Raw genomic sequence first — 26,187 nt, 5'->3', positions numbered from 1 at the left:
TTAGAACCCAAACATGAGTTCGGGGGTCTGAGAGCCAGGATGAGTGGAGAGCCTGGCTTTCTGCCTCTCCTCTCTGGGGTCCTCAGCCTCCACACCAGCGTGGGAAGTTGTGGCTGAGAGCACATTTCCCCCTTTGTGATTTAATAGGTGCCAATAAAAAGATCTGGAAGGTGTGGATTGCCACATCACCATCTTTGTTCTTGCTGTTGTTCATTTTCATGGATTTTTTTAATCACTGCAACATCCCTTTCCAGAAATTTATAAAATAGGAACTTGGCAGCCAAAAGAGTGTACGGGAAGTAGTATGGAAAAGAATCAATGTAGGCTGAACCTACAAAGCCACCATTCTTAGCCAGGCCTGCATCCCCTTTCTCTTATTAGAATGAGGTTATGCCTTGGCCAAAGCAGTCCAATAACTTTCCACAATGTTGGAAATGTTCTCTATCTTTCCTTTCCAATATGGAAGCCACTAGCCACATGTAGCTAATATTAAGCACTTATTATGTGGCCAAGTACAATAGGATTTTGCATTTTAAATTGTACTTAACTTAATTACTCTAAATATAAACAGCCACCTGTGCCTGGTGGCTACCGTATTAGACAGGGCAACCTCAGGCAATTAGCAATTAATATTCAACTAGCCAAGGGATCAGTAAACTCATAAAAATGAATTGGGGAGAAAAGCCCTATGTCAGCATGTAATGGGTCCCTATGTAGGATGCCCTTGCATCTAATATGTACCATCCTCTTGTCATTCTGTTTTGCACCGTTGTTTGGGAACACTTTAGTGGGTGTTCCCTGACAGCTGGGCATTGAAAAAGTAGCACAGGGAGATCAGCTCGGTGCTTTGTGACCACCTAGAGGGGTGGGATAAGGAGGGCGTGAGGGAGCCGCCAGAGGGAGGGGATATGGAGATATATGTAAACGTATAGCTGATTCACTTTGTTATACAGCAGAAACTAACACAACAATGTAAAGCAATTATACTCCAATAAAGATGTTAAAAAAAAGAAAAATACAATGGTCAAACCTAAAAAAAAAAAGAGGCTTTTAGAACCAGCTGTCTTTAGAGTAGTAACTCCAGGGCCTCCACATAAAAGCAGCTGTTAAAACAAACTCTCCTCTTTTGCATCTCAGAGTTCAAGTTCATCATGGCAGTAAGTTCAGTTAAGGAGAAAGAATGTTTATGTGTTCTATGGGTCAAAAGGGCAAGGTGTAATGATGCTTTTTAGGAGAGGGCAAAAATGGACAACGCCAGGTAGCCACCTTGTAGAAGCTTGAATTCCAAGAGACCATTCCCTCTTTGAAGGAGAAGTTTCAAGAAGGCAACTTTCATATTCCCTGAGCCCTGTAGATAAAGGTTGAGTAGATTAGGTTTATGGAGCTGTCTCAAAGACACTTCAGAAGAATCAGAGTTGAGGCTGTGTCTCCTCCATCACTACAATTGCCGTCATTTAACTTTGCCTCCCCAGTGTTAAGAAAACCATTATGGATTGTTTCATGTTCATACCCTGTACTGATGCACTCAGAAATTAAAATGTATGTAACGACATTGGCTGCAAATTGGCTGATGATGTCATCAGTTAGTTCTCTTTTCTAGCGACCAGATAGAGTTGTGGGGTTTTTTTGCCCCTTTAGGGTGACATCTGAATTAAACTATAAACCGTTCAGGTGGTCTGTTTTTAGAAGCCCTTTTTCATTTATTATCCTCACTCTTAGGTTGTCTATGTACTAAAATGGGAAATAAGTCAAGTAACTCTCTCTAAGCCACCTCCTTCTGAAGTATCTCAGAAAGTAGATGAATGGATTTTTTCAGAAAAAATCTGCAGAAGAGCTTTTTCCCCTCAGTTTCATACAGTGCATTTCATTCCATAATTATTGTGACAGCTTTGACTTTTTATTATAACAGTCACTTACATTTTGGAGTGTTTACTTTCTGCTAGAAGTTATGCAAAGCAATTCACTCACATTATCACATTTAATCTCTTCTACTTGATGAGCTTAGCACCGTCAGATAAATTAGCCAGTTGGTTCTAGGTCAAACTGTGGCTGAACCAGGTTCTGAGCTTGGTAACCAAGATATAATCCCCTCATCTTGCTGTTTAGTTGGTGAAGTGGTGAAAAGCTGTGGAAAGAGGATGTATACAATTTAAGATTTTCTGTTTTTCCAGATTGTAACTGCTTGAAACGTTCTGGAATTATTGAGCCATTTACAGATTTTGCTCAGAGCTCTAAAGGGATGAATATGAGAAAATTGTTTTTCTTAAAATTAAACCAGGTAAAGAGCAAGATTGGGGCTTTCTAGAAGACTTGGGGGGGGAAAAGCATGAAGTATTTATTAAGCACACATTAAGTGATATTTCTGACATTTTAATATACAAAGAGAAATAGAATAACTGGAGGTAATAAATCTAAGTGTTTTCTTTGTTCAGTAGATATATAGGGAATCAGGATGAGAAATTAGATTTTGGTCAAGCCAGTTAGGGGATTTGTAGATGTTTGTACGATTAGGTTTATTGTAGAATGTGATATGCTGTCGCACTACAAGTGAAGTATGAAAAATGATGAAATTAAAATTTATTAAGAAGTGATCTCACACTAACAGCTGTCTGCTTGAAATAAAACACATTAAATGCATTGAGATATCTTCCATACTCTTTCTTGAGCTAAAACTAAGCTACAGGAGTTGAACTCTTCAGGCAATGCTAAGGCTTATTCCTTCCCATTGGTGGGACAGTCAACCACTGTGAGTTCTGCCCTTGCATTCACCTCGTTCTTTGCCCCTCGTTCGCCCAAATACTGATGTATTCCTCCATCCATGTGGCAAGTGCATGTTAAGATGTGGTTATGGTTTGGGAGGTGTGTAAGATGAAGTGAGGGAAGAGATGACATTAAAAAAAACGAAACAGGGCTTCCCTGGTGGCGCAGTGGTTGAGAGTCTGCCTGCCGATGCAGGGGACACGGGTTCGTGCCCCGGTCCGGGAAGATCCCACATGCCGCGGAGTGGCTGGGCCCGTGAGCCATGGCCGCTGAGCCTGCGCGTCTGGAGCCTGTGCTCCGCGGCGGGAGAGGCCACATTGGTGAGAGGCCCGCGTACCGCAAAAAAAAAAAAAACGAAACAAAACGTAGTTTTGCTCCCTTTTTCTAACTAGAACAAAGGAAGAAATGTAGACATAGCCACCACGTTTCAAGTGAAAATCCTTTTAACCGAATCATTTACTGAATTGCCCCAAACTTTAATTTCCTTTGGGCTGTAGACGCCCACTGTCCAAGCTTGGTGCCTTACACGCAGTAGGCATACTATCAACAATATTGAAATGAATGAATGAATGAGTGAATGAATGAACTGCTCAGAAGCTGATATCCTTATTGCACTGGCCTAAACTATGGAAATAAAGAGTTAACTTGCAGGAGAGAATCATAAAAAGAAACACACAGGTTTGGATGCTGGTGGTGTATCAATAGTGATTTCCTGACTTGGAGAGTTGTATGGTAGTTATGTAGGAAAGTGTCCTTGATTTGGGGAAATTAGAGTTTGAGAGATGATGGCACATTATGTCTGCAAGTTTTTCAGGAAAAGAAAAAATAATAATGGCATATATGTGTATATTTAGGGAGGATGAAGGAGGGAGCAAATATGGTGAAATGTTGACAGGGAATCTGAATAAGGGGCAGAGGGAGTTCTTTGTGATGTTCTTAGGATTTTTCTTTAAGTTTGAAAATTTTCAAAATATTTCTTTTTTAATGCTTAAAAAACGTAAATATGTTCAGAGTGTGTATTTTACTTTACAAGGAAGCAGAGAGTAGGTCTGGATTTATTTCAGGGCTTTAAAAATTCTGACACATTTTAGGAAGCTGTTTTAAATCTCAGATTTGCATTGTAACATCATAATAAAAGTGGGTGCTCTAGTCCGAGCTCAGCGTAAACAGCATCTTTCCTAGTTTTTCATTGGCTTTTTTCTCATGAACAACTTCTTCCTCCTCCCCCCCTACCTCCCTCCGCCCCTCCCACCCAGGCAGCTAAAATGCAAGGGTCTCTGGGAATGGTGTGGTTTTTTGCTCCCCTTTTCCCAGGGAAATCCAGACTTTCATTGCTGGTCTTGCTAGTAAATTCTAGTAAATACTTGGCCAAATGCAGACTCCCCTTTTTTAACCCATTGCTCCCCAGTCAAAGCCCAGAATCCTTTGAGAGCTAAAGAACTTTTCCATAAATATGTGCTGTTTGTTTTCCTTGTGTTCATAAAAAGCCCTCACCCAGCCGACTCACCTATTCCTGCATTGCGGTTGGCACTTTCTTAGTGAAATCATGATTTCCTCCTTGGTCGTCTCTTAATCAGCTGTGAAGCATCTGGGAACCACTTAGCAGTGACAGGTCACAACTGTGATGTCAGGGAGGAAGCGCTGTCCAGAAGAGCCTGTTTGTTTCATTGTAGTTGCGATCTTCATTGCTGTGCCTAGGAATTGATTTTACATTGTACGTGTCACGTTCTCTAAGACCAGGGATTCCCAACCCTTTTAGCCTAGGATTTTCACCCTGTTAATGTTCAGTGGGCCCTTTACCACCCCCCATCCAAAAGAAAGCTCTGTGTGCCCTGCTCCCCACCGAATGAATTAAAATCAATTCAGTTTTGAGAGCTTGTTGAAGGACTTTCTGAAAACCTTGGGATTATTCAGGGTTCTCAGTCGGGGGTGATTTTTATCCCCCAGTGGACATTGGGTAATGTCTGGAGACATCGTTGGTTGTCATAAATGGGTTTGGGGGGGAGGGGCGGGTATTACTGGCATCTAATGAAGAGAAGCCAGGGATGTTGCCAAGCATCCTATAGTGCACAGCATGGTCCCCATAGGAGAGAGAGGACTCATGATAAGAAGTCAAGGCTGAAGTCACAGTTGCAAGCCCTGTGGAATGACTGTGGTTAGCTATCAGAAAACACTTCTCTCTGGAGAGTCAGATTTTCCATCAAGTAGTATGTGGAATCGTAGGAAGCCAGCAAGGTCAAATATTTTCAAGAATGAACTGAAAATAGGAGGTTTCAAAGTTGTCTCACCAGACTATGAATTTGCCAACCAACAAGCAGTATCATTCAATCTTTTCTGGAGCCAGGAGGGGAAGTTGTTGATGTGCACAGATGTGCGCAGCGTGGTCCATAGACATTCCGCATGGCAACCTTGGCAGGGGTCACTAACTTTGGATAGAAAGGCATAAATGAGGATGGGGATTTCTACGAAAACAAGCGTCATTCCAACATGTTCATACTTTTGGATTGCATGAACTGATAGCACTGATAGTATAAAGATGATAGATAGATAAGTAGATATCGATAGATATCGATAGACAACACTTACCTCATTCATGGTAGAATTTGCACATGTGTCGTGCACTAACTATATATTGGTTTCAGAGTTGAATATTTAGGAGTTTTTTGGGGGGAGTACTTTTATAAAAGCATAATTAATCCTAGTGAGCATTTTTATCCGGGAAGTTAGGAGACCAGTTTCTTACTAGAGACCGAGACAGTGGTACAGAAAGTGTTCCATGACTTGTGAATAGATCTGAAACAGGGTTTCCCAGCCTCGGCACTATTGACATTTGGGACCAGATACTTCTTTGTTGTGGGGTGTTGTTCTGGGCATCCTCGGATGTTTGGCAGCATCCTTAGCTTCTACCCGCTAGAATGCCAGTAGCATATCCTCTTGGTTGTGATAACCAAAAATGTCTTCCGACATTGGCAAATGTCCTCTGGGGGCAATATCATCTCTCCCTCGTGGTTCAATGAGTGTCTTACAGCAGAACTTTCCTTTCCATATTCTCATAGGCATTAAGTAGGTATAGTCTACAGCATTTCCCAAATTTGTTTGATTCCAAATTCCTTTTTTTTTTTTTTTAAGTCAGAGAAGTCTTAGAGGTTTTAAAATTGTTCTCTTCCTCCTCTCAGGGAAGATAAATCATTGTTGTAGAGACCACCAGGTTTTCACAGTTATTTTCTCACCAGTTGTTTTTTTTTAATCTAGCAGAGGAAGCCCTGATCACCTTTTTCAGATATGTGGCTGGCTGGCCAGATACCTGGCTTTTCAATACATGAACTTCCTAGGGAAGAAAGTTTCTGAAATTCTACCCCTTCATACCTCTCCTTTCCCACTTTTCAAATCTTTTCTGCTTTAGCAGATGGCAATTGCTATATATTTGCCAACCTCAGACCCCCCCTGCCACACAGACACACGTATTTATGATCAGAATGGCAGGTGCAACTCCGAGATACGTGGCACAGAGAACATTTTAGATGATCCATCTCCTGGCCCTAGAAGGAAAATCAATCTCAATTCTTCTTCTTCAAAAAGGTCACCAATGATGACCATAAACTCTAATAGTGACTCCAAATCTTTGAGACTGGAGAAGAAATCTATTGGTAGAGGAAAGGCAAGCAAAATGAACCCAGACACTGTCATCAACCTCAGAAGTTTTATGGTAGGACCTAAACTCCAATGAAATATTGGATTCTTCCCACAATGTTTAAACTTTATTGGATAAAAGACCGGAAATTCTTATAAAAAGAAAGACAGGGCTTCCCTGGTGGCGCAATGGTTGAGAGTCCGCCTGCCGATGCAGGGGACACGGGTTCGTGCCCCGGTCTGGGAAGATCCCACATGCCGCAGAGCAGCTGGGCCCGTGAGCCATGGCCGCTGAGCCCGTGCGTCTGGAGCCTGTGCTCCACAACGGGAGAGGCCACAACAGTGAGAGGCCCGCGTACTGCAAAAGAAAAAAAAAAAAAGTGCCTGTCTGCAGTAGGCCAGATGGATTTGACCAGAATTGGAGAAAGAATAACAAAAGGCCCACATTTACGGATCATCTTCTGTGAGCCAAGCTTTGGGCCTAGTGCCTTGTAAGCATTATTGCAAATCCTCATATAATCCTTACAAAATGGTCCCTATTGTGTCCATTATGCAGGTAGGAAAAGTGAGCTCCACGCAGGCTAAGCAAGTGTCCCAGCATCCTACAATCGGTAATTTTTGGATCCAGACCCGACTGACTCTCCAGCTTCATGCTTTCCCACTCCCTCTCTGGAAGGGCTTTCAGAACTTCTAGAAATACTGATTTTGATTTGTGACACATCCAAAAATAGGCTCTTGCCCTGGTGGAAACCAGTTTAGCTCTCCTCTGCTTTTTAAAAGCCATTGAAACTGAGTCTTTGGGGTCTGAATTTTTGAATAGGCCCTTTTAACACTTCACTGGATTTTGAAGGGTTTTCAAAGGAACTCAGATATTGGGCTTCGTCACCCAACACTCTCAGACCAGAGCTCTGAAAAGGGTTGGTTTTCCCCTGCACATTTATAGCATGCTAGAACAATGTGAATTAGCACATCTGTAAGGAAAGATCTGCTGAACTAAGAAAACTAGATATATCTGAATATGGCCTAATCCTATTATTTGGGTAATAACCACCTCACTTAGTAGGGAGGCTTGTGGTGGCCAGCTTGTAGAGAGTGTACAGGAGATCAAATTCAATCTACAGTTACAAAGTCCCAGCCTTGATGTTGGTTTTGTAATCCTGAATACCCTATACTCTGAGAGCATTTTTCTAAATGAAAGGGAACTTAAAAAAAATCAGGCTCAAACTTAGACACATTATTTTGGAACAGATGGTATAAGTCTTTAGTTTGTTTTGTTTTGCTTTGCTTTGCTTTTAGATGTTTCCAGCCAGAATGGAGATAGACAGTATCTGGCCTAGAGAGGACCCATTCTGGTCTGTTACATTTCTTTGTAGTCTATTTTCAGTCTGTATATCTACATTTTTTCCATCTGGCAAAAGTGTCGATCTAAGGTGACATCTTTGGGAAGGAGAAACAACATTTTGTGACCCTAAGAGTATATGGTGGTCTCAGTGGCTGTTAGCCAAGCTTTCAGTGTTAGCCTTGCCTGTGCAGGACAGTGTGGTCTTCTGAGTTCTCAGCTTCCAACCCTTGCTGTCCATTATCTTACATCATATTCTCAGATAACCTTCCTCTTAGATGTCTCCTGTGCAGTATTCAGTTCTGTAACTATAAATTAAATATTAAACCACAAGAGTACTTAGCCAGTTTTAGATTGAATAGACACAGGCGATAGGAGAGAGCACGAGTTATTTATTTGGACCCTACCAATGAACTGAGCATTGTGTAGAATGTTTGCTTCATCCTTAAAAATTCTTGTGAGATAAGTGGCTCTAGGCTCTATTAGATACTATTCATTCACGCATGCATTTGTGTGATCCCTAAGTATTCAAGTGTTTGCTATAAACTAGGCACTGCTCTGAGCACTGGGGAGATAGCAGTGAACAAAAGAGACAAAAATCCTTGAACTCATCAAGCTTACATTCTAGTGGGGAGGGGGAGATAACCTATAAATCACAAATAAAACAAAAGTTGAAATATGTATTGTGAAAGAAAGTGAGTGGTGCCATGGATAAAAATAAAGAAGAGAGAAAATAGCATGGAAGAGAAGGTGGAAACTGTAACTTTAAGGTCAGGCAAGTCTCCAGTAAAAGGTGACATTTGAGCAGAGATCCGGGAAAATACAAAAGTAAGCTACGTGGATACCCAGGAGAAGAGTATTTCAGGTGAAGACCTGGAGACGGGAGTATGCCAGGCATATCTTGGCAGTCGCGAGGCCAAGGTGGCTGGAATAGAGGGGGTGTGGATGGTAGGGTATGAAATTAGAGATGAAATTGATGGAAGGGAACATGGAAGTTGATCGTGGGAGAGGGAGAGAAAAGGACCATTGGAGGGATTTTTGCTTACACTTAGTGAGGTAGGAAGCCATTGGTGGGGAGGGAGAGTTGAGTAGAAACGTGGATTTGTTTTAAAAGAATGAGTCTGGCTTCTGAATTTAGGGGACGCTATAGGAGGAACCAAGATAGAAACAGGGAGAACATTAGAAGCCGCTGGAGTAACTCACATGAGAGTGCTCAGTGGAAGTGGTGAGAAGTGGTAGGATTCTTTTTTTGGATTCTTTTGGTTTTTAAAAATATTTATTTAGGCTGCGCCAAGTATTAGTGGCGGCTTCGTCAGCACGTGAGCTCCTTAGTTGCGGCATGTGAACTCTTAGTTGCGGCATGCATGTGAGATCTAGTTCCCTGACCAGGGATCGAACCCAGGCCCCCTGCATTGGGAGTGCGGAGTCCAACCACTGGATCACCAGGGAAGTCCTAAGAAGTGGTAGGATTCTGACATATTTTTAAGATAATGCCAAAGGATTCGCTCCAAGTTTAGATATGGGATACAAGAGAAAGGAGTTGGAATGACTCCAAATTTTGTGCAGTGGACAAGTGGATGTATAGTTTCCACTGATTGAAATGAAGATAATAGGAAGATCAGGACGTCCGTTTTAGACATGTTAGGTTTAAGATGCTTACTCACCATCATCCCATACCCGGTGAAGCATCTTGCATAAGATCACAAAGGAATAGATAGCAGTGGTCACAGCAGGTCTGATTGATTCCAGAACTGAATTCATAACTACCACATGCTTGTGCCTCAACCCTTGGATTTTCATTAGAATAAATCTCAAGAGTAGTGCAGGAATCATTTAAATTTCACAGAAAACCATCAACCATGATTTTAGCCACTTGTATGCCCAGTCTTCCATCTTGTGAGCCACTTACATTTTAGCTGGGTTTTATTTCTTCTCATCTCATCCTTTCATAGCGGTACTCTTGAGCCTTTTCTTTAGCAAAAGGTAAGCAGGAGGAAGAGACAAGGAAAGCCACAAAGGACTTGACTAGCGCACATTGATAGTAACTTGGTCTTATCTGAAGTACCAGTAGAGCATTGCAAAGTTGGAGGAGGAACATCTCATTCAATAACGGTTAAGATGACCTTTTTCCCTCTCACCGAGGTATATTTCTCTGATTACAGACTCAGATAGGTATGCATATTTCCATTCTGGGGTGGCATTAGTATCCACCCAAAAGCAAATTCACTGCATGAACTACTTTCCCCCAATAGTTGTAAATTTTTCAGTGTAAGACATTTGACATACTGGCAGATAAAGATGTTCCTTTCACACGAAACTGATGCAGGAATGGCCAGACAGGCAGAGAAAGCAAGACTGGAAGAGGCAATTAAATGAACCCTGCCCTAGTGTCTTTTAAATGACTGAAAGCTCTTTGGTAGGAGGAAGAAACTCAAGGACTGGACATTGGTTGGGTGCATGGAAGTCCAAAGACAGCCTGCCTGCATTGCTTTTTTACAGAAACGTTCCCAAAGGTGACTTTAGCTTCCCAGGTCTGTCCCTGGCTGTCTGGGACAGTAGCCCAAGTCATGAGTGGGTCTACCCAAGGGCTGTCATCTTCTAGCAGAATGACATCTCCAGGTAGCCTTGAATCCTCCAGCCTGGGCCCTTACAGTCCACCTTCAGAGCGCCAAGAAGCGTGGGGTCCCTGTTCCCACCAGCCATAACTTTTCCATCACTCACTCACTCACTCAGACTCTTCTGCACCCACCTTTGAAACAGCTGAGAATAAAGGATGCTGGAACAAAAACCTTACCCATTACCCTTCCCATCTTCCAGTCTGCCTTCAGAAATACTTCTGTGGCTAGCACAGGGTGTGGGTCCTGGTACCATCTTCACCTCTTTCCTGAAAAATGCCAGTATCGTGATTTGGCTAAAGTTGGGTTACAAAGAATCATCACGTCTAACCTTGAAAGGGAAAAGAAGCCTTACAAAACAGGCACTGTGCTTGGGAATGGGGAATCAGAGGGCATGTTAGTGGTAACAGAGCCTGATGACATAATATACCTCAAATCCCTGAGGGCACCACTGGATGTGTCCGCTGTAGAAATCACCACGTGTGGCTTCTGCGAATTTTCTTGGTTTTTGTTTCTATCTTGATGGGGAGAAAAACTAACATTTACACTCCTGCAGAATAAGAAGAACTCCAATTTGGGTTTCGCAAGTTCCATAGCTAATTTCATAGGCTACTGTATTTCATGTTAAAATGTATTTCCCACCTCTAATAAGAAGGCCGCAGGCTGTATGGCTGGAGAGCCCAGTACCTCATAATTCTTGCGGGGTGATGGGAGGTGGCGGTCATGAGCATCTCTCACTGCCTCCCCTTCTGTTCCTGGCCCTGCCATCTCCCTTGCGAGGCATATGCAAGGCCACCTACTTGGATATAGTATTGACAGGGGCCTTCAAGCGTGCTCCAAGAGTTGACGTGTGAACCTTAGTTCCCTTTCTCCCACCTTTGTAGCACTGCAAAGGCTGGGCGTACTGGGGGGTAATGGGGCTGGAAGGATGGCCCGATGCCCCATCCAGCTGCGATGACTGTGATTCCTACATCCGCTTTCTTCCTTGGTGTTCCCTGCCAATCTCATGCTTTCTCAGCTTCTTTTCATGGTAATAAGTGCCATGGTGGTCCTGGACACGAACGGCCATCAGGCAGGCCTGTCAACACTGGCTTAACGCCCTCAAGTCACAGCCCTTGTTTCCTGGCCAAGCTTTCTCTCCTTCCTTCTCGGTCCTTTTGGATCCCTGATGCCCCTGTTCAGAGCCATTCTTGTATTGTGAGAAGCCCTATAAAAATTTCCCTAAACGTGTTCACATCTCCAATGAGCAGATACGCTTTCCGACAAAGGACTCTTAGCACTGCCACAGCTGAGCTGAACCGAGCAGGGAAGTGAGTGAATGTGTGTTTGGTAATGGTTATCACTGATGTGGATTGTGAGCTTCAGGACATTGAAAGAAACAACATAACAAAAAAACAAACGGGAAACACAAGGAGTTTTTGAGATAATAAGCGTGAGCAGGAAGTGACGGAGTGAAAAAGAGATGTGGCTTTCAGATATGGTGTCTTTCTTTTTCTTGTCTGTCTGTCTTCTCTGGTTAGAAGAGACCATATTAATAAGTAATAGTCTATGAGAGTGAAAAGGGCGCTGCAGAAGAAGAGGACTGATCAACATTTATGTCTGCTCTGGGGATTTCTCTGTGACCTTTAGAAAGAAGAGCTCTTCACCCATTCACAAGAGGGAGATTTTGCCAGACTGAGTTCCTCGTTCACCCAGCAGTGCCTGTATTAGAATGTTAATTTTAGACTCCATGAGTAAACATATATTTTTAAATACTCACCTTTTAAACTGCATGTTAGGAGATATTTTTAAAGAGTCCACTGAGTAGGAGTGGTAGTAGCAGGAACAGTGAGCATGTATTGATTTTTACACTGTCGGGCCAAAGCACCAAGAGCTCTGTATGCATTATCTCATCTAATTGTAAGGCAGCCCTGTTGCGTATACATAGTGCTGTTATCCCCATTTTACAGAGAACAGATCTGAGCTGAGAGTAACTTGCTCCAAATGGCACTGTGGTAAAATGGCCCATAGCACTCCAACGTAGGTCTGTCTGACTCCAAAACCTGTGCCTCGAAGGGCTACATTTTAGAGCAAGGTGAAGACACGCACGCATGTGGTGAGCTGTGGAATCCCATGCACAGCCACCCCATGGAATTTGTTTTTAACTGGTACCTTAGAAGAAGAGGTGGTGAAACCCATGCTTGTTCATATTGGTGTTGGTAATTCCTCAAAGCCAGAGGCGCAGAATCTACACCTGCCTTGGCTGGCCCCAGCCCATCCTGCTAGCTCTATGTGATCATGACTGAGTTGGAGTGGAAGGAATCAGGATGCCTGGTTAGCTGTGGTTCCCAAGCAACACACAGAGCGCCAGAATCTGGTCACAAATCCCCAGTGCAAAGGGCACCAAATAGCGTTCCTTGCTAGGTACAGGAGCTCCTAGTCGTAAGCCTACGTCTATTCCTTCTTTACTGTGTGACAGTGAGCATGACGTGTCTCCTTTTCCGCAGCATTGAATTTGTCAAATAAATACATGGACTGAATAAAAATATATATAAAATCTGCTGAGATGACCTATAGCTCAGAGATTTGAGAGCTTAATCCCTGGTGGATCAGCAGGCCAAAATTTACAACCTGTAACCTTCCATTCGTGACCACGCAAAGGGCCGTTCACCAGTGAATAGAGATGGTCGTTCACTATGTGGCATCAGGCTGAATGCCAAAGGTGAATCGACCTTGACAAATGGCCAAGAGAAAACCAGAGTGTGGCTTTGGGCAAAGAGAAATGTGGCTCTTTATTTATATTTATATTATTGTACATGATGGTGTATTTACTTTTCACAGCGTCTCTCTTCCCAGGGTGTTAAAGAGTTTGTGAAGAAAGTATTAAAGTCAGAAATAGGTTGTGTAACCATCCTCTTCCTGGGAGACTAAGGAGTCACAGAGGTCTCTAAAATAGTCTTAAGGGACATTTCTTTAAAGTCCTGGTTTTCTGTTATCACCATGGGTAAGCAGGGGTGAGCAGCCTGTTTTCTTAACCAAGCCCTCTCTTCAGTATAACTTAGGGAAGAAAATGGCGGTTCTGGAAAAACACATGCTATATGTGAAGGCTAACGCTGCTTGCTTCCTGGCTCTGTGACCCTGGGCAAGTGAGGTCACCTCTTTAATCCTCAGTCTCCTTATTTGTAAAGAGGAATCCTAATAGTACCTGAGCCACAAGGTTGCTGTAGGGATTAAACAGGAGAAGCCAGTAGCCTTCAGCTTCTGGTCCCACTCATAGTAAGCGCTCATGGTGTGATTTCTAATAGCTCTGCTCCAACTGAAAAGAGTACCTTTGGGGTGGCCTCTTTGAATTTAAATAACTGCCAAATCAGTTCAGCGTTAGCACTGGGCGTCAGATTCCAGGTGGTTCTTTCTTGAAACCTTTAGGAAAACATGACATTTGGTTTATAGTACACTTCTATGATGGCTATAGCTTTCATGTATTCATTCATTCCCATAAATATTTGCTCAGTGCCTACAGTGTGGAAAGCAGTAATCAACATATGTGGATTGCAGCTACTATCTTTTTTCTATGTGACGAGCCCACATGGTTTTCCAGGTCTTGCGCTGAGCAGATTTGAAACTTTGATCCCTAAGTCTATCTTTGCACTCCACATTCTTCCCCCCGCCCCCGGTGGAACAGTGGGTACAGGCTGGAATCCCTTTGCCTTTTCTGATTGTGTGATGTTCATGCAATACTCACTTCACTTGTCATTATAACTGGCAAAGGCAGTTCTGAACCATGGGCCTGAGCATTGCCTCCTTTTTGATATCATACTTGCCAGATGAGGTCTGCCTTTATGTTTCTTAAACAAAGTCAAAATGAGAGTAGAATCAACAGCTTGTTGAAAAGAAAAAGAAGAGCTTGTCGTTATGAAAAGACACACTTCATTTTTTAGATGAAGTGATTTAGATGTTTTTTTCATATTTTATAGAATCACAAGGGAAAGGCCTTGAATAATAATTAGTACAGTCTCCTGTCTCACCACTGAACTCTGCCCACCAGTCTCAGAGTGATGGTTCAACCTGATTGTCAAAAATCTTTAGATTATCAGAGTCTTGGCTTAGCTTGGTAATGGATTCTAGTATATGACCTTTCTCTTGGCTTCTCAATTCTTACTTCTAACCTGCTGTCAACCAGTCCTCTGGTTGGAAATACGGACTAGTGGATCAACATCCTCCATAAGGCATTTCATATAAACAGAATCTTATGTATACAGATCACTTGGAAATAGGAATCACACAGACACACTCAACTGTGCCCACTCTGCTGGGACTGTCCTCCTAGACCATCTATTACCCCGTATGTGTAAGCACCTGCTACGACTCAGGCAGACCTGGCCCACACCCCATGCACTCCGGTGCTTCCTCTGAGCCCCAGCATCCTCTAGCCCCATCGAGAAGCTTCCTTCTAGCCAGATTCTGTGTGCATCCCTGACCTAAGCCCTCCCCTTCCTATTCCTTCTTGGTTCCTCATGGCGTCCTTACCAATTCCGTGTGGTCCTCCCATCTCTATTTGGCTGTCCAGGTTCTCAGCAGCCTTGGCAATGCTGGAGATCTCATTCTTTCTAGGTCTTCACCCCTTCTCATCCAAGCAGACACACTGGGGTTGTTTGCTGGCTTCTTGGCGACAGAGACCCAGCCCCTCAGTATAAGTGAAAGAACCGACGCAGGACGACCCTAATGCCAGGGACAGCACACCAGGAACAGTGAGACAGAAATCCACACCACATCCAGAGCTACCTCTAGAGAGGGAGCCAGTTCTGTTTCCACCAGATGTATTGAAATGCAAGGATTTTAAACTCTTAGACCTTCGTCTAAAAAGTAAAGACAACATCTGAACAAAGCTCCACATTAAACATTCCCTTTGAATGACCTCACAGAAACAAAAGCCCAGGCATTTGAGATACTGACCTTGGTGTTTCTATGTAACAAGCAGAGATTACTTTGTTTGAGAGTGTTGCCCAAAGTTGGGGGGAAATCATTCTCTTAAACAAGTTGGATTGTTTCCCCAGAGGAAAAAGTCAAGAGTCCTACTGGCAAACTAGGAGATTATTTTGGCTGTAAATATGAGGAATTAAATATTCCCCAGAGCAAGAACCCTCAGATACGTAGCCAATAAATAATATGTACTAGGTGACACTCCAAATTTAACTGTTATAATCTGTGATGCACATTGATGCAAAAATCACTGCCTGGGAAAGGACTGGAAAAAATCAGATGGAAATTTCCCTCAGAATAGAAGAGCTGAAACCTGTGTTTGATTGTCAAGATGATAACTTCTTTATGAGATCATAATAGACCCACTAATAAACCTGTTAGATAGGAAAATTTCCACAAGCAGCTGCTTTTCTTCATTGGTAAGTTAGAAAGCATGAAATGAAAAGTGTTTGCTGTCAGATTAGATACCTTGTGAATTTCCTTATCTCTTTTAGATCTTAACTTGAGGCAAATAATATGTGTAGTATTGCATGGTGTTTTCCAAGTCAGTTCCACTGAGGTTCCCAAATAAGAAAACCGCACATAGGAATGGGTGGGATGCAACTAATCCAGATATTTAAAAGATTTTTAAGGCTTCATATTTCGTATCGACTTCATCTGTGTCTTCATTTCATGGGCAATAGATGTTGGTTACACCGGTGGTGCCCCTCAGATGAATTATTATCAGTGATGTTGCTGATAACTTAATTATTTTCATTGTGCTGTTATGTTCCCAACAGTCATCTAGCCACTTGGATTGGAGTCATGTAGGAAGAGATACATACATATAAAGCATTTTGGTTGTGCCATTTTGAAAACACCATTTGTCTCCAGTAATAGTACCTATCTCTATGGTTTTTGGAATGATTAAATGAGATAATTGTATATAAAGTCTTAGAGCAGTGACTGGCACCCAATAAATGGGAGAAAGCTGTGCCTTTTCTAATTCTGCCTCTGTAGATTGCTTCCTACTTTTCGGTTATCTCTTCCAGTGACCACTAAATGGGATATGTTTCATTTGTGTATTCAACATTTACTGAGCACCTACTAAGTTCCAAGAATTGTGCAAAGTGCTGGAGTATAGTGATGAACAAAACTTCCATAATCCCTGCCCTCATGGAACTGACAGATCAATGGGGTAGATTACTAAATCAGCATTTCCACCAATTCTCTTTCTCTCCTCCATACAAAGGGACAGCTTGTCTGGACCGTTTGTATATTGAAATGATGATCCTTCAAGGTAGACTTGCTTTAAGTTGACCCATGTTCATCTGATTAATAAGACAACTATGTCTATTTCTTCACCATAATCAAGCACATTACCACCCATGAATCCATATCCTTTAAGTTCAGCTCATTTCCTACAAAGTAATATATTCTTGACTCCCAATGCAGTTTTTCCCATCTCTATTCATGTCATCGCTGTCCATCCAGTTGCCCATACCAGAAACCCAGGAGACCTTCCTACTTCAAAAAATGCGTCTTCAATTCACCAACTTCCTTCACCCCTCCACTCTGCACCCTAATCTATGCCACCATCACCTCTTGCTTGGACAAACGCATTAGCTTCCTGAGCAGTTTTCTTGTTTCCACTTATGCTGTATTTCCACTCATTGCCTAGCTGGTAGTCAAAGTAGAATTTTTGAAAGAAAAATCAGACTGTGTCTTACCCCAACTTAAAACTCCTCAGTGATTTTCCCTCTCATGGAGAATGAACTATATTATTATGACCTATGAGCTCTGCATGGTCTGGCCCCAGGGAATGCCTCAGAGAGCCCTCTTGCAACCACTCCAACTTGTTTTCTTCAGAGTACTCATCTCAGTTAGCATGTATATATTTATTTTTGTCATCACTTGATCAATGCTGGCCTCCCTCACTGGTCTGTAAACTCCATGAGGGCTGGAATTATATCAGTTTTACTTATCACTGTATTCCCAGCACTTTGCATAACGTATGAAACTTAGTAGGTGCTCAATAAATGTTTGCTGAATAAACAAATGATCTCACCTCAGATTCTAACTGTGCCTGTATTTTTTGGTGGAAGTAACATTTTTAAATATTAAAATAGTCACTGATAACAGGGATTATCTGTGTGTAAGTCATTAGACAATTGGTTTATAGGTATACTTCTTGGAGGTTCATTCTAAAAGCCTTCTCGAATTATAGCCCAAAGCCTTTATATACATCAAAACACTGTACGTTGAAGGATGGATATTTTTGTTTTGGTGTAGATATCTAAATTCAGTTCTTTCCTTCCACACTGTACACTCTATTAGTGCCAGAATGACTGCTCCAAATCATAATACTCACAAGATGAGAGCTCAAAACAACGTTTCCATCTCCTAAAGTAAAAAGTTATAGCCAAACATACTAATATACATATTTTAAATTTCTCTAGCAGCTGCTATTGGAATTTTTTTTATTATTGGAATTTTTATAATGGTTTATGTTTACTAGAAAAACGCGTCTGACACATTTATGAATGGGATCACTTTGAGCTTGCTTGGTAATAGTGTTTGGATTTATGTTAGGCTACATGTTTTACATGGTGCTATTTACCTATTAGGCATAAAAGGGTACTTTGGCCATTTAAGTTAACAAAATCACAGAGTTAGCAGGGGAAATTAGAAACATTGAGTAGAAGGAAATGGCACTTGAAATCTATTTTTGTTGTGTTTTCACATTTTGCTCTTCATTGTTAAGCTCATTTCCCTCTGACATGTAAGGACATTATATTGGGAAATAATGTGTCTTGAAAACGGGAGCCAGTAAGCTTATGCTCCAAGTGGTAATGACTTCTGTAATCGCTAATGAGGCAATGGACGTTGAATATCTCAGCATACTCATGGGGGCCAGCCTCTTGCCTATTCCACAAGAAGCTGTCATATCAAATTTTTGTCCTGATGCCATGAGCCCTTTGATTCCTAAACCTTTCTGAGAAACCTACTCTGAAATCAAAGTCAAGTTTCTTAGATGTGGTCAGACAAGGTCACATTAAAACAGTTCAGTGAACCTGCAGATCAAAGTTGAAAGGTAATGCCTCCCTCCCAAACTTGGCACTGACCCACCTGCTAGCTTACCTTTCGGTTTCTAACATGCCTTTTTCACCTCCTTTCCAATGGACTGGGAAAATGAGAGCTTCTCCTCTGAAAAATGGTAGAAGAGTTTCCTTAAATCAGTTCACTAGGAAATGGGACACAGCTGAATTTGGAAACACACCTTTATCCAAAAGAGTGAATTGTGAGGTAGTTTGTTGAAGAAATGTCTTGATCAGCGATTGCATGAAGTGAGATGTCCGAAAGGAATCCTAACTAATTCATAGTAGGACTTCTGTAAATCAGAATTTCATGGTAATTTCAGGTTCGTGGGCTTCATTTTTGGCCTAAATTACCAGGATTTACCCTCGTTCTTGAGTGACCCAAGATACTAAACAGGATTCCTGCCGTCATGCTGTCCACATGGTTTTCTCCATTGCTGCCTTCCTTCCGTGTTGAGCCTTGAGGTGTTATCCAAAATGGCACTGCAAGAGGGGGGATGGTGACTCGCGTTAGGCATGATCGTAACATCTCACGACACAGGTTTTTATCAAATTCCTTGTGATTTAAAAAAAAAAACAACCTTGCCGTTGCTTTATATTTCAGTGTTCTGTCTCTTGTGGTCGAGGGCATAAACAACGAAATGTTTACTGCATGGCAAAAGATGGAAGTCATTTAGAAAGTGATTACTGTAAACACCTTGCTAAGCCAAATGGGCACAGAAAGTGCCGAGGAGGAAGATGCCCCAAGTGGAAGGCTGGCGCGTGGAGTCAGGTGAGCAATGCTTCTCCTCTCGTGACTGCTTCCTTACCTTCGGCCACGTGGCTGACACCAGTGTGCTGGCTTGTTTCCCTGCGCGGTTTTGGTTTTTCAGAGGGGACTGGGGACAGGGAGGGAAACAGCTTGATGTCAGGATACTCGCTAGCTGTGGGACCTTGGGCAAGTGGCTTCAGCCCTTGGCACTTTGGATACCATCTACAATAGGACAGTTCTGAGGGTTGCGAGGATTAATTCCAAGCGGTGGTAGATGTAGATGTCAGCTGTCTAGGACGGAGTAGCCCCTCAATCCTTCGCTGATGGCATTTTTATTACAATTGACCACTTAAAAAACCACTAATTCAGATTCTAGTAAGGTTGACTATGTTACCTGGCAGGAATTGAGTCTGAATTTACCTTTGAGGTTCTTAAAGAAAAGACTGTCAATATAAAGTATTCGAGAATACTTCTCTGCCTGTTAGCTTGTATGCAATAGAGGTGGGGGACAGATGGGGAAGTTCTCTGTCATTTCCTAGCTCTGCAACCTTGGGTGATTTGTTTGACCTTGGCGAGCTGACTTCATATAGCTCTTATGAGGATTTAAAGCAGTAATGAATGCCATGTACCTAGCTCTGGGGTCTTAAATCTAATAAGATCTCAAAAGTAATATTTTTTTTACTTGGATGAGTGCGATGTGTGTATATTCAATGGGGAAGGAGAGGAAGTACCCAAGAAACTGACTACAGTTAGACTCTACTAATTCTAAACCTTTGGTAACCTAGTCAGGAACTGGGTGGGAGAGTTTCCCTATTGAATTCAGGAGGGAACTTGAGAAGCTTCTGTTTACCTATAAACAATTGAGGGGTGAACAGAAGTCACTCATATGTGGCCCTTAAAGTAGATCTTGTCACTCCACACTTGTCCATTTCCTCAGCTTGGTTGAGGTGCTTACTTATAAGTAATAAGGCCCGATTTCTTTTCACATATTCTGTATTCAGTGTGTTCTTTCTCTCCATTAATCTGATTCAGGAAGGTTTTACTGAATTTGTAGCTCTCCTATGCAGTGGAGATGTATGAAGGTACTCCGGAGAATCAATAGAAAACTAGGTTCAAGGTTAGCAGCCTCTAGAATTGATGCTTTCAGGGCCTGGTTCTTGATTCCTGATACCCCAAAGAAGCTTTGCACAGGTGTGTTAGCATGAGGAGGAATTGAGAATCCTCCATTTGAACATGACTAATAGAAAATTCCTCTAGAAACGTGAATTTTCCTTAAATGCCCTGAGCTGCCATCATCGTCTCCCAAACCTCACAGTCTCATTCTCTTCACAGAGAAATAAAACATGGCCTGCATCATTCCCCAGCAGGGGAGCCTCATCCCTCTCAATGCTCTTATCATGGTGATCATGTTTTGTTTTTATTTTTGTTTTAACCATCAAAGCATCTGTGCCCAGCCAGAGCTAGCTCCTCCTCTGGCTTCCTTAAGGGACCAGATTTCTAGGCAGTATTTCATACTGGTCATCCTTAATGGTTTGTCTTAAGTGACTAGTGTCATCTGTAACTTCCAGCCCTTTTTATTTTGGGAGCTATTCAATGCATGTAAAAGCCTACAGCTAACATTATTTAAGATACCACACTAATTAGCTTGTCCTCTTGCACACTTTCATGCTCTGTTGCTTTTCTTTATGTCCCTTGGACATATCTACTATTTGCATCTTGTCCTGAATATTAAGTTGAGAGTGTGTAAATGGTATTCATTATAAAGGCCAATTCATTCAATAAAAGGATGATTAGAAGAATCTTTCACTCTTTATTGGTAAACACAGAGTGAGTTTTACTCTAGTATCCTGTGATCTTGATGGGAAGTCTAAAATTGTTCACAAAGCTGGGATGATTAGGTTTGAACCCTTGGGGTTTTTTCAAACATAAGGTAATAGGATTATCGGAATCCCTCCCCAGAAAAGACCCACACCTGTTCAAAAGGATTGCTTAGAAAAGTCTAGTTACCTTTGTGGAAAATGCAAGTAAACACAGTTACGTAATGATCTGTGGCCAACTTTCTAATGCTCTGATTTGATTTATAGAAGTGAATTATAAAAGCAGGCAAGACAAGATGCTGCATGGGTAAAATCCAATTTGTGTAATTTAGAAGCATACCTGAAAATAATCAGACCCAGAGTCTGATGGAGAAAGACAGTCTGCATGATTAAAGGTTATTGGTTTACTAATGATCCCATAGTAAACAGAAATATCCCTAAGGCAGTAATATAAAGCAAGAATAACGATTATTCATTTGCAACAATGTTTAGAAAGTTTTATATCTGGTCGTTCTGTTTTCTGCTGGTAGCTACATTCTAGTCATCTCATCTTCAAGGTAGGGAGAATAATTATTGCAATTTCTCATCATGTCAAAATGTGTGACGATAACAAGGCATATAGAATATTGGGATAGGAAACTAGTATAGCCTTGCTACTCTTCTTTGTCTCTCCCTCAGAATTGGTGTTTTGAGGTTTAAAGCGGGATGTTTCACTTTTACATCTTTTGAAAATCTGGAATGTGTCAAGGAAATTTTTCCAAAAAAAGAATAGCTTTTATTGGAAAACATCCTCAATAAAGTTTGAAAGCATTTTTTTTTTCAAAAGGTCATGTTCAGTTTGTTTACATGATTTTGATCAAGAGCTGAGGGATGAAATTTTCAGACACAATCAGCATCCATTTCTTGATTCAGCTTGATAAATGTGAAGGCTTTGTAGTCACATGATTCAAAAGCATTGGGGCTTCCGTGGTGGCGCAGTGGTTGAGAGTCCGCCTGCCGATGCAGGGGACACGGGTTCGTTCCCCGGTCCGGGAAGATTCCCACGTGCCGCGGAGTGGCTGGGCCCATGAGCCATGGCCGCTGAGCCTGCGCGTCCAGAGCCTGTGCTCCGCAACGGGAGAGGCCGCAACAGTGAGAGGCTGCAACAGTGAGAGGCCCGCGTACCACAAAAAAAAAAAAATATATAGCATTCCAGAATAAAAAATTTTTAATGTGTCCTGTTCCTATAGAAAGGCTTTTCAAACAAATGAAGATTAGGACTAAACAATAAATCATCAGAGTAGAATGAAAGTAACACTTTATACTTTATCATCATTTATCAATCATGAATTCATTCAATCCTGAGATGCCTGTTTTTTTCATATTTTAACATTTCTGTGGTCAGGATGGGGCTAACAACCAATGGAAGGCTGTGATTTAATTAGTTGCTCTTGTTCTCTTTCTGAGTGATACAAAATGTAATACTGTGTCTTGGTATCAGTGGTGTCTTAAATTCAGAGAAATACCTAATTTTTAAAAGCTCTTCAGTGCTCATGCCAAAATGGTAACTGGCAGATTGCATTATGAATCTACCAGCCATTTTTGGTTGGGATTTTTCTTGTAATTACAATGAGAGCGGCTTGGTTGTGGTGTCTGATTCTGAAGTATTCTGCAAGTGTCTAATGGAGAAACCTGGCAAATGTGTAGCCTGTGTCCTTTGAGAAGTCAGGGAAACCATATGCACATGGTCAGTGATGAGAACTAGAGTTGCCTTAGCGATTTGTGCTTTCTTGTTACTTTGTATTTGAACTGCAAGCATTGATGTTGAATTGTTTGAATACAGGCTTTTCACCCACACTCTTGCTGATGTACAAGAGCCTGCATAATATTAGCACCATATTTTAAACTGGAAGCCAAATTTTAATCCACGGTAGCTTTGGTTTATTGCCTAGGATAGAATTTACTTGGACTATTTTCTGTTTTTGTTTTTGCTTGAGTTAGGGTGATTATCTCTGTTCTTTGCTTTATTTATTTGTGGAGTATCTACTTAAAAGGTTTACTAGGAAGTATGAAAGATATTTTATGCAAGATGCTTAGCATAGAACTAAGGTCTCAACTGGCAGTGATTCTGTATCTCTTGGGACGTTTGGCAGTGTCTAGAGACAGTTTTGGTTATCTCACTTTGGCAGAGGAGGGGAAATGCAACTGACATGTACTAGGGTAGTCTAGTCCAGGGATGCTCCTAAACTTTCTACAATGCACAGGACACCCCCAACAAAAATGAATTATTAGGTTGAGAAACCCTAGAATAGAGCCTCGGCTAGTAAATGCTTACTAAGTTTGCTATTGTCGTTACCAGTTATTATTTATTAAAGTTGGTTCATATAGTTATTTTTCAAACTAATCCCTCCTTTTAAATAATGTCACTGCCATGGTTGCAATAGTTGTACTGGAAAAAAGTATGTAAAATTCTTTCCAGGTTTTCAAGTGTATACTACAATTCCCTAAACATCAGAAGTTCCATAGAGATTCTTTTTATCTGTGGAAATAAGCATCGTTTCCCCTTTAAATCGGTGAGTTCTGCATACTAGCATTGCACAGTAGGGAGTACAGAGAGGTGAAACACAGCTCCCAGCTCAGTAGTTTGGAACTAAAAACATCTACTTTCAAACCGGCACAAATAGACTGCCATGCAGAAATGATAGATGGGACAGAGGAGGGGGACATGTTAATAGACACCGCTCAACCTCTTTATTCTGCAGAATAACTTAAAGGTGGACTAAATAAAACAAGAAGAATTAAGCACGCACACGTGCACACACCACCACCATCAGCACCTCCAGGGTCATGCAGAGGTCTTTTTGATGCTGTTTTATTCATGGGGCTTCTGCACAAATCTCTCAGAATTCACCAAGCAAGCCTGGCTGTCTCTGTATGCAAAATGTTGCCTCCCCTGAGACAGCACAGGAAGAAAAGTTAAACGCGGAGAACTAACTCTGATGCAGTATGCTTCATTTTGAACAAAGATTACCATGGATGCAGTATTCACAGACGCAGGGCTTACACCTTACTGTGCATATAAGTCCTGTCGAAACTTTTGAATGTGTTAATTCAGGGCTAGCTTTGACACTATGAAATCGGAAGGCACAGTGACATACTGTATCACTGAGACTTCCTTTATCTTTTGAAAAAATATCGAACATTGTAGAAATAATTTTTAAAATACAGGTTGCTTATGGCTCTTAATACCTTGCCTTTGCTGAACAGTAAGTAATAATTTACTCAGTAACAAAAAAGAAGTTTCATTTACTTAGAGCCGGAATAGTAAACACCCTGAAAGCCTTTAACGTTTTTTTCCTTTTTCTTTACCTTATTAAAGCGTTACGAGATTTTGAATATGTATTAGCTCTATGCCAAACTCAAATTTGTTTACTTAATTGTTCTCATTTTTTCCTTGTGTTTCCATTTGGATACATTGTTCCGGAAGGGTACTGTTTGATTTTTTTAAGACCCCAAATTCAAATAGCCAAAGGGTATTTTGGTTGTTGTTTATTGTCAGTGGCTGCTGATGATTTCTGTCATTCATGTGCTAACTCTCCTATGTTGCAGTTCATCCATTTCCTGTGTAATCAATGGGAAATATACACGTAGCTCCCATAAGTATGAAATGGCCATCCTCTGTACACAAGGCAATCAGGCACCCTCTCATTCCACCAAGAACATAATGACTGAAAAGTCTGGTTCCTTGTGGGTCACAAACTCATTCAATCCAATTAATACAATTAAACCCAAACAATAGTAGCTGTGCTGCTCCAAAATATTTCCTTCTCTTCAGCTAGCTTTGATGTGAACATTTAAGCTCCTGCCTGGCATAGACTCATCTGAAATGATATTATTTTCCAAGATGCCTTCTAAACACTACCACCTATTTTCTTAGAATCTGAAACGGAAATAATATTATGCAGCAGAATTCATTAGGGTGTGCTTCTTGTTAGTAAATTCCCATTAGCCTCAGAGAAGGATGACTCCTGCTGCAGGTTAATTGCACAAGAATTTTTGTCTAATTTAAAAGCGTGGTTCTATTCTTTACCAAGACCGTCCTCTTAGGAATATGGCTTTAGTGTATGTTAAGCTTGTTTTCTCAGTTAGACAAATGAATGGCAGCTGAGCTATCACAAAAACTTGGAAACAGTTTTTAATAGCCAAGTAAAGTAATAGGCTGTTCTTTCCAGTCAGATGTTGCCTTTAGTTTCTGAATGTCAAAAGCTTAATAAAGACAGTAATTCTTGGCCTGACCATAAGTGAGATTATGAAACCCAGCAATGAGGAAACCATTAAAAAAATTAATTTAGAGGAAAGTTAATTACAGACTAATAGGGTGCTGTGCAGCTTGGTCAACAAAACGTTTCAGCCTGATTAACAGTATTTTTCACGGACTGAAAACACAACACCCAAGGAAATTTTTTTTTTTTGGTCAGCTTTTATTTTTTGTATATTCATCGGAGGTTGTAAATAGATACAAATACTTTAACGAATTCCATAGTTAAAAAAAAAAATTCCCTATCTCTAGGAATAGGAGCAAGAAGAAGAAGAGAGGGAAGAAACAAATTCTATTTATAAGGCCCTAAAATCTTCAGTGATTTACTCTCCTTGAGTTATATTTTGCATCTGCCAAGAAATTCTCTTGTACAGAACTGTATCTCCAATTTTCAAGACCCTTCAACCTTCCAGGATAGAAATCATTTGGGATTTTCATTTCACGTGGCAGCACTACTTCTAGGTTGTACTGAATGTCTCGGAATGATCTCCCCTAGCCTATTCCACTGTCCAAGAGTTCGGTTAACCTGAAAGATTTCCCCCTAACTTGAGTCTCTTCCTCACTCAACCGCCTTTGATAGGCAGTGAGTTTGCAGATTTAAGACATTCTCTTGGGTCCCTTTCACTGGAAATTAGAAAGCCTTGTGATAGCTGTGAGGGTCATTGGATTAGGAATGCGGTCCCCAGATCTGTGACCCTCTCCACCCCGATGATCACTCCCTCCCCCAAATGACCCGAAGCTCCCACTTACGCGCTCTTGTCCTTTTAGTGCTCAGTGTCCTGTGGCCAAGGCGTGCGGCGGAGAAATGTGGGCTGTCAGCTGGGAACACACAAAATAGCCGGAGAGACCGAGTGCAACCCATACACTAGACCGGAGTCAGAGCGCGCCTGCCAAGCCCCGCTGTGTCCACTCTACGCTTGGAGGGCAGATGAATGGCAAGAA

At 41.6% G+C, this 26,187-nt stretch overlaps 1 protein-coding gene and 1 long non-coding RNA gene across 7 annotated transcripts in view; one reads left to right on the top strand and one right to left on the bottom strand.

Annotated features, from left to right (window-relative positions):
- Positions 1–26,187, top strand: part of ADAMTS9 (ADAM metallopeptidase with thrombospondin type 1 motif 9) — a 169,921-nt gene that overhangs the window by 97,241 nt on the left and 46,493 nt on the right. The window contains exons 29-30 of the mRNA XM_024746320.1: positions 18,985–19,152; positions 26,014–26,187. Of these exons, the coding sequence (XP_024602088.1) occupies positions 18,985–19,152; positions 26,014–26,187 (342 nt within the window). The remainder of the gene's footprint in view (positions 1–18,984; positions 19,153–26,013) is intronic.
- LOC112400525 (uncharacterized) lies at positions 993–26,103 on the bottom strand. Of its 6 annotated transcripts, XR_003003417.1 has the most exons (11): positions 25,996–26,103; positions 18,424–18,863; positions 14,851–15,042; positions 14,066–14,168; positions 13,653–13,743; positions 10,775–10,862; positions 10,524–10,613; positions 5,049–5,186; positions 4,268–4,454; positions 1,969–2,125; positions 993–1,348 (listed from the first exon to the last, which is right to left on the bottom strand). It is a non-coding gene; the product is annotated as an uncharacterized LOC112400525 (long non-coding RNA). The 6 variants fall into 6 exon arrangements; XR_003003415.1 differs by lacking the exon at positions 993–1,348 and having other exon boundaries at positions 1,876–2,125; XR_003003418.1 differs by lacking the exons at positions 993–1,348; positions 1,969–2,125 and having other exon boundaries at positions 3,338–4,454; positions 18,424–18,489; positions 18,563–18,863.

This window comes from Neophocaena asiaeorientalis, unplaced genomic scaffold (genome assembly GCF_003031525.2).
Source record: "Neophocaena asiaeorientalis asiaeorientalis breed wild unplaced genomic scaffold, Neophocaena_asiaeorientalis_V1.1 scaffold251, whole genome shotgun sequence".
NCBI lineage: Eukaryota > Metazoa > Chordata > Mammalia > Artiodactyla > Phocoenidae > Neophocaena > Neophocaena asiaeorientalis.
This window is presented reverse-complemented; position numbering and strand designations above follow the sequence as displayed.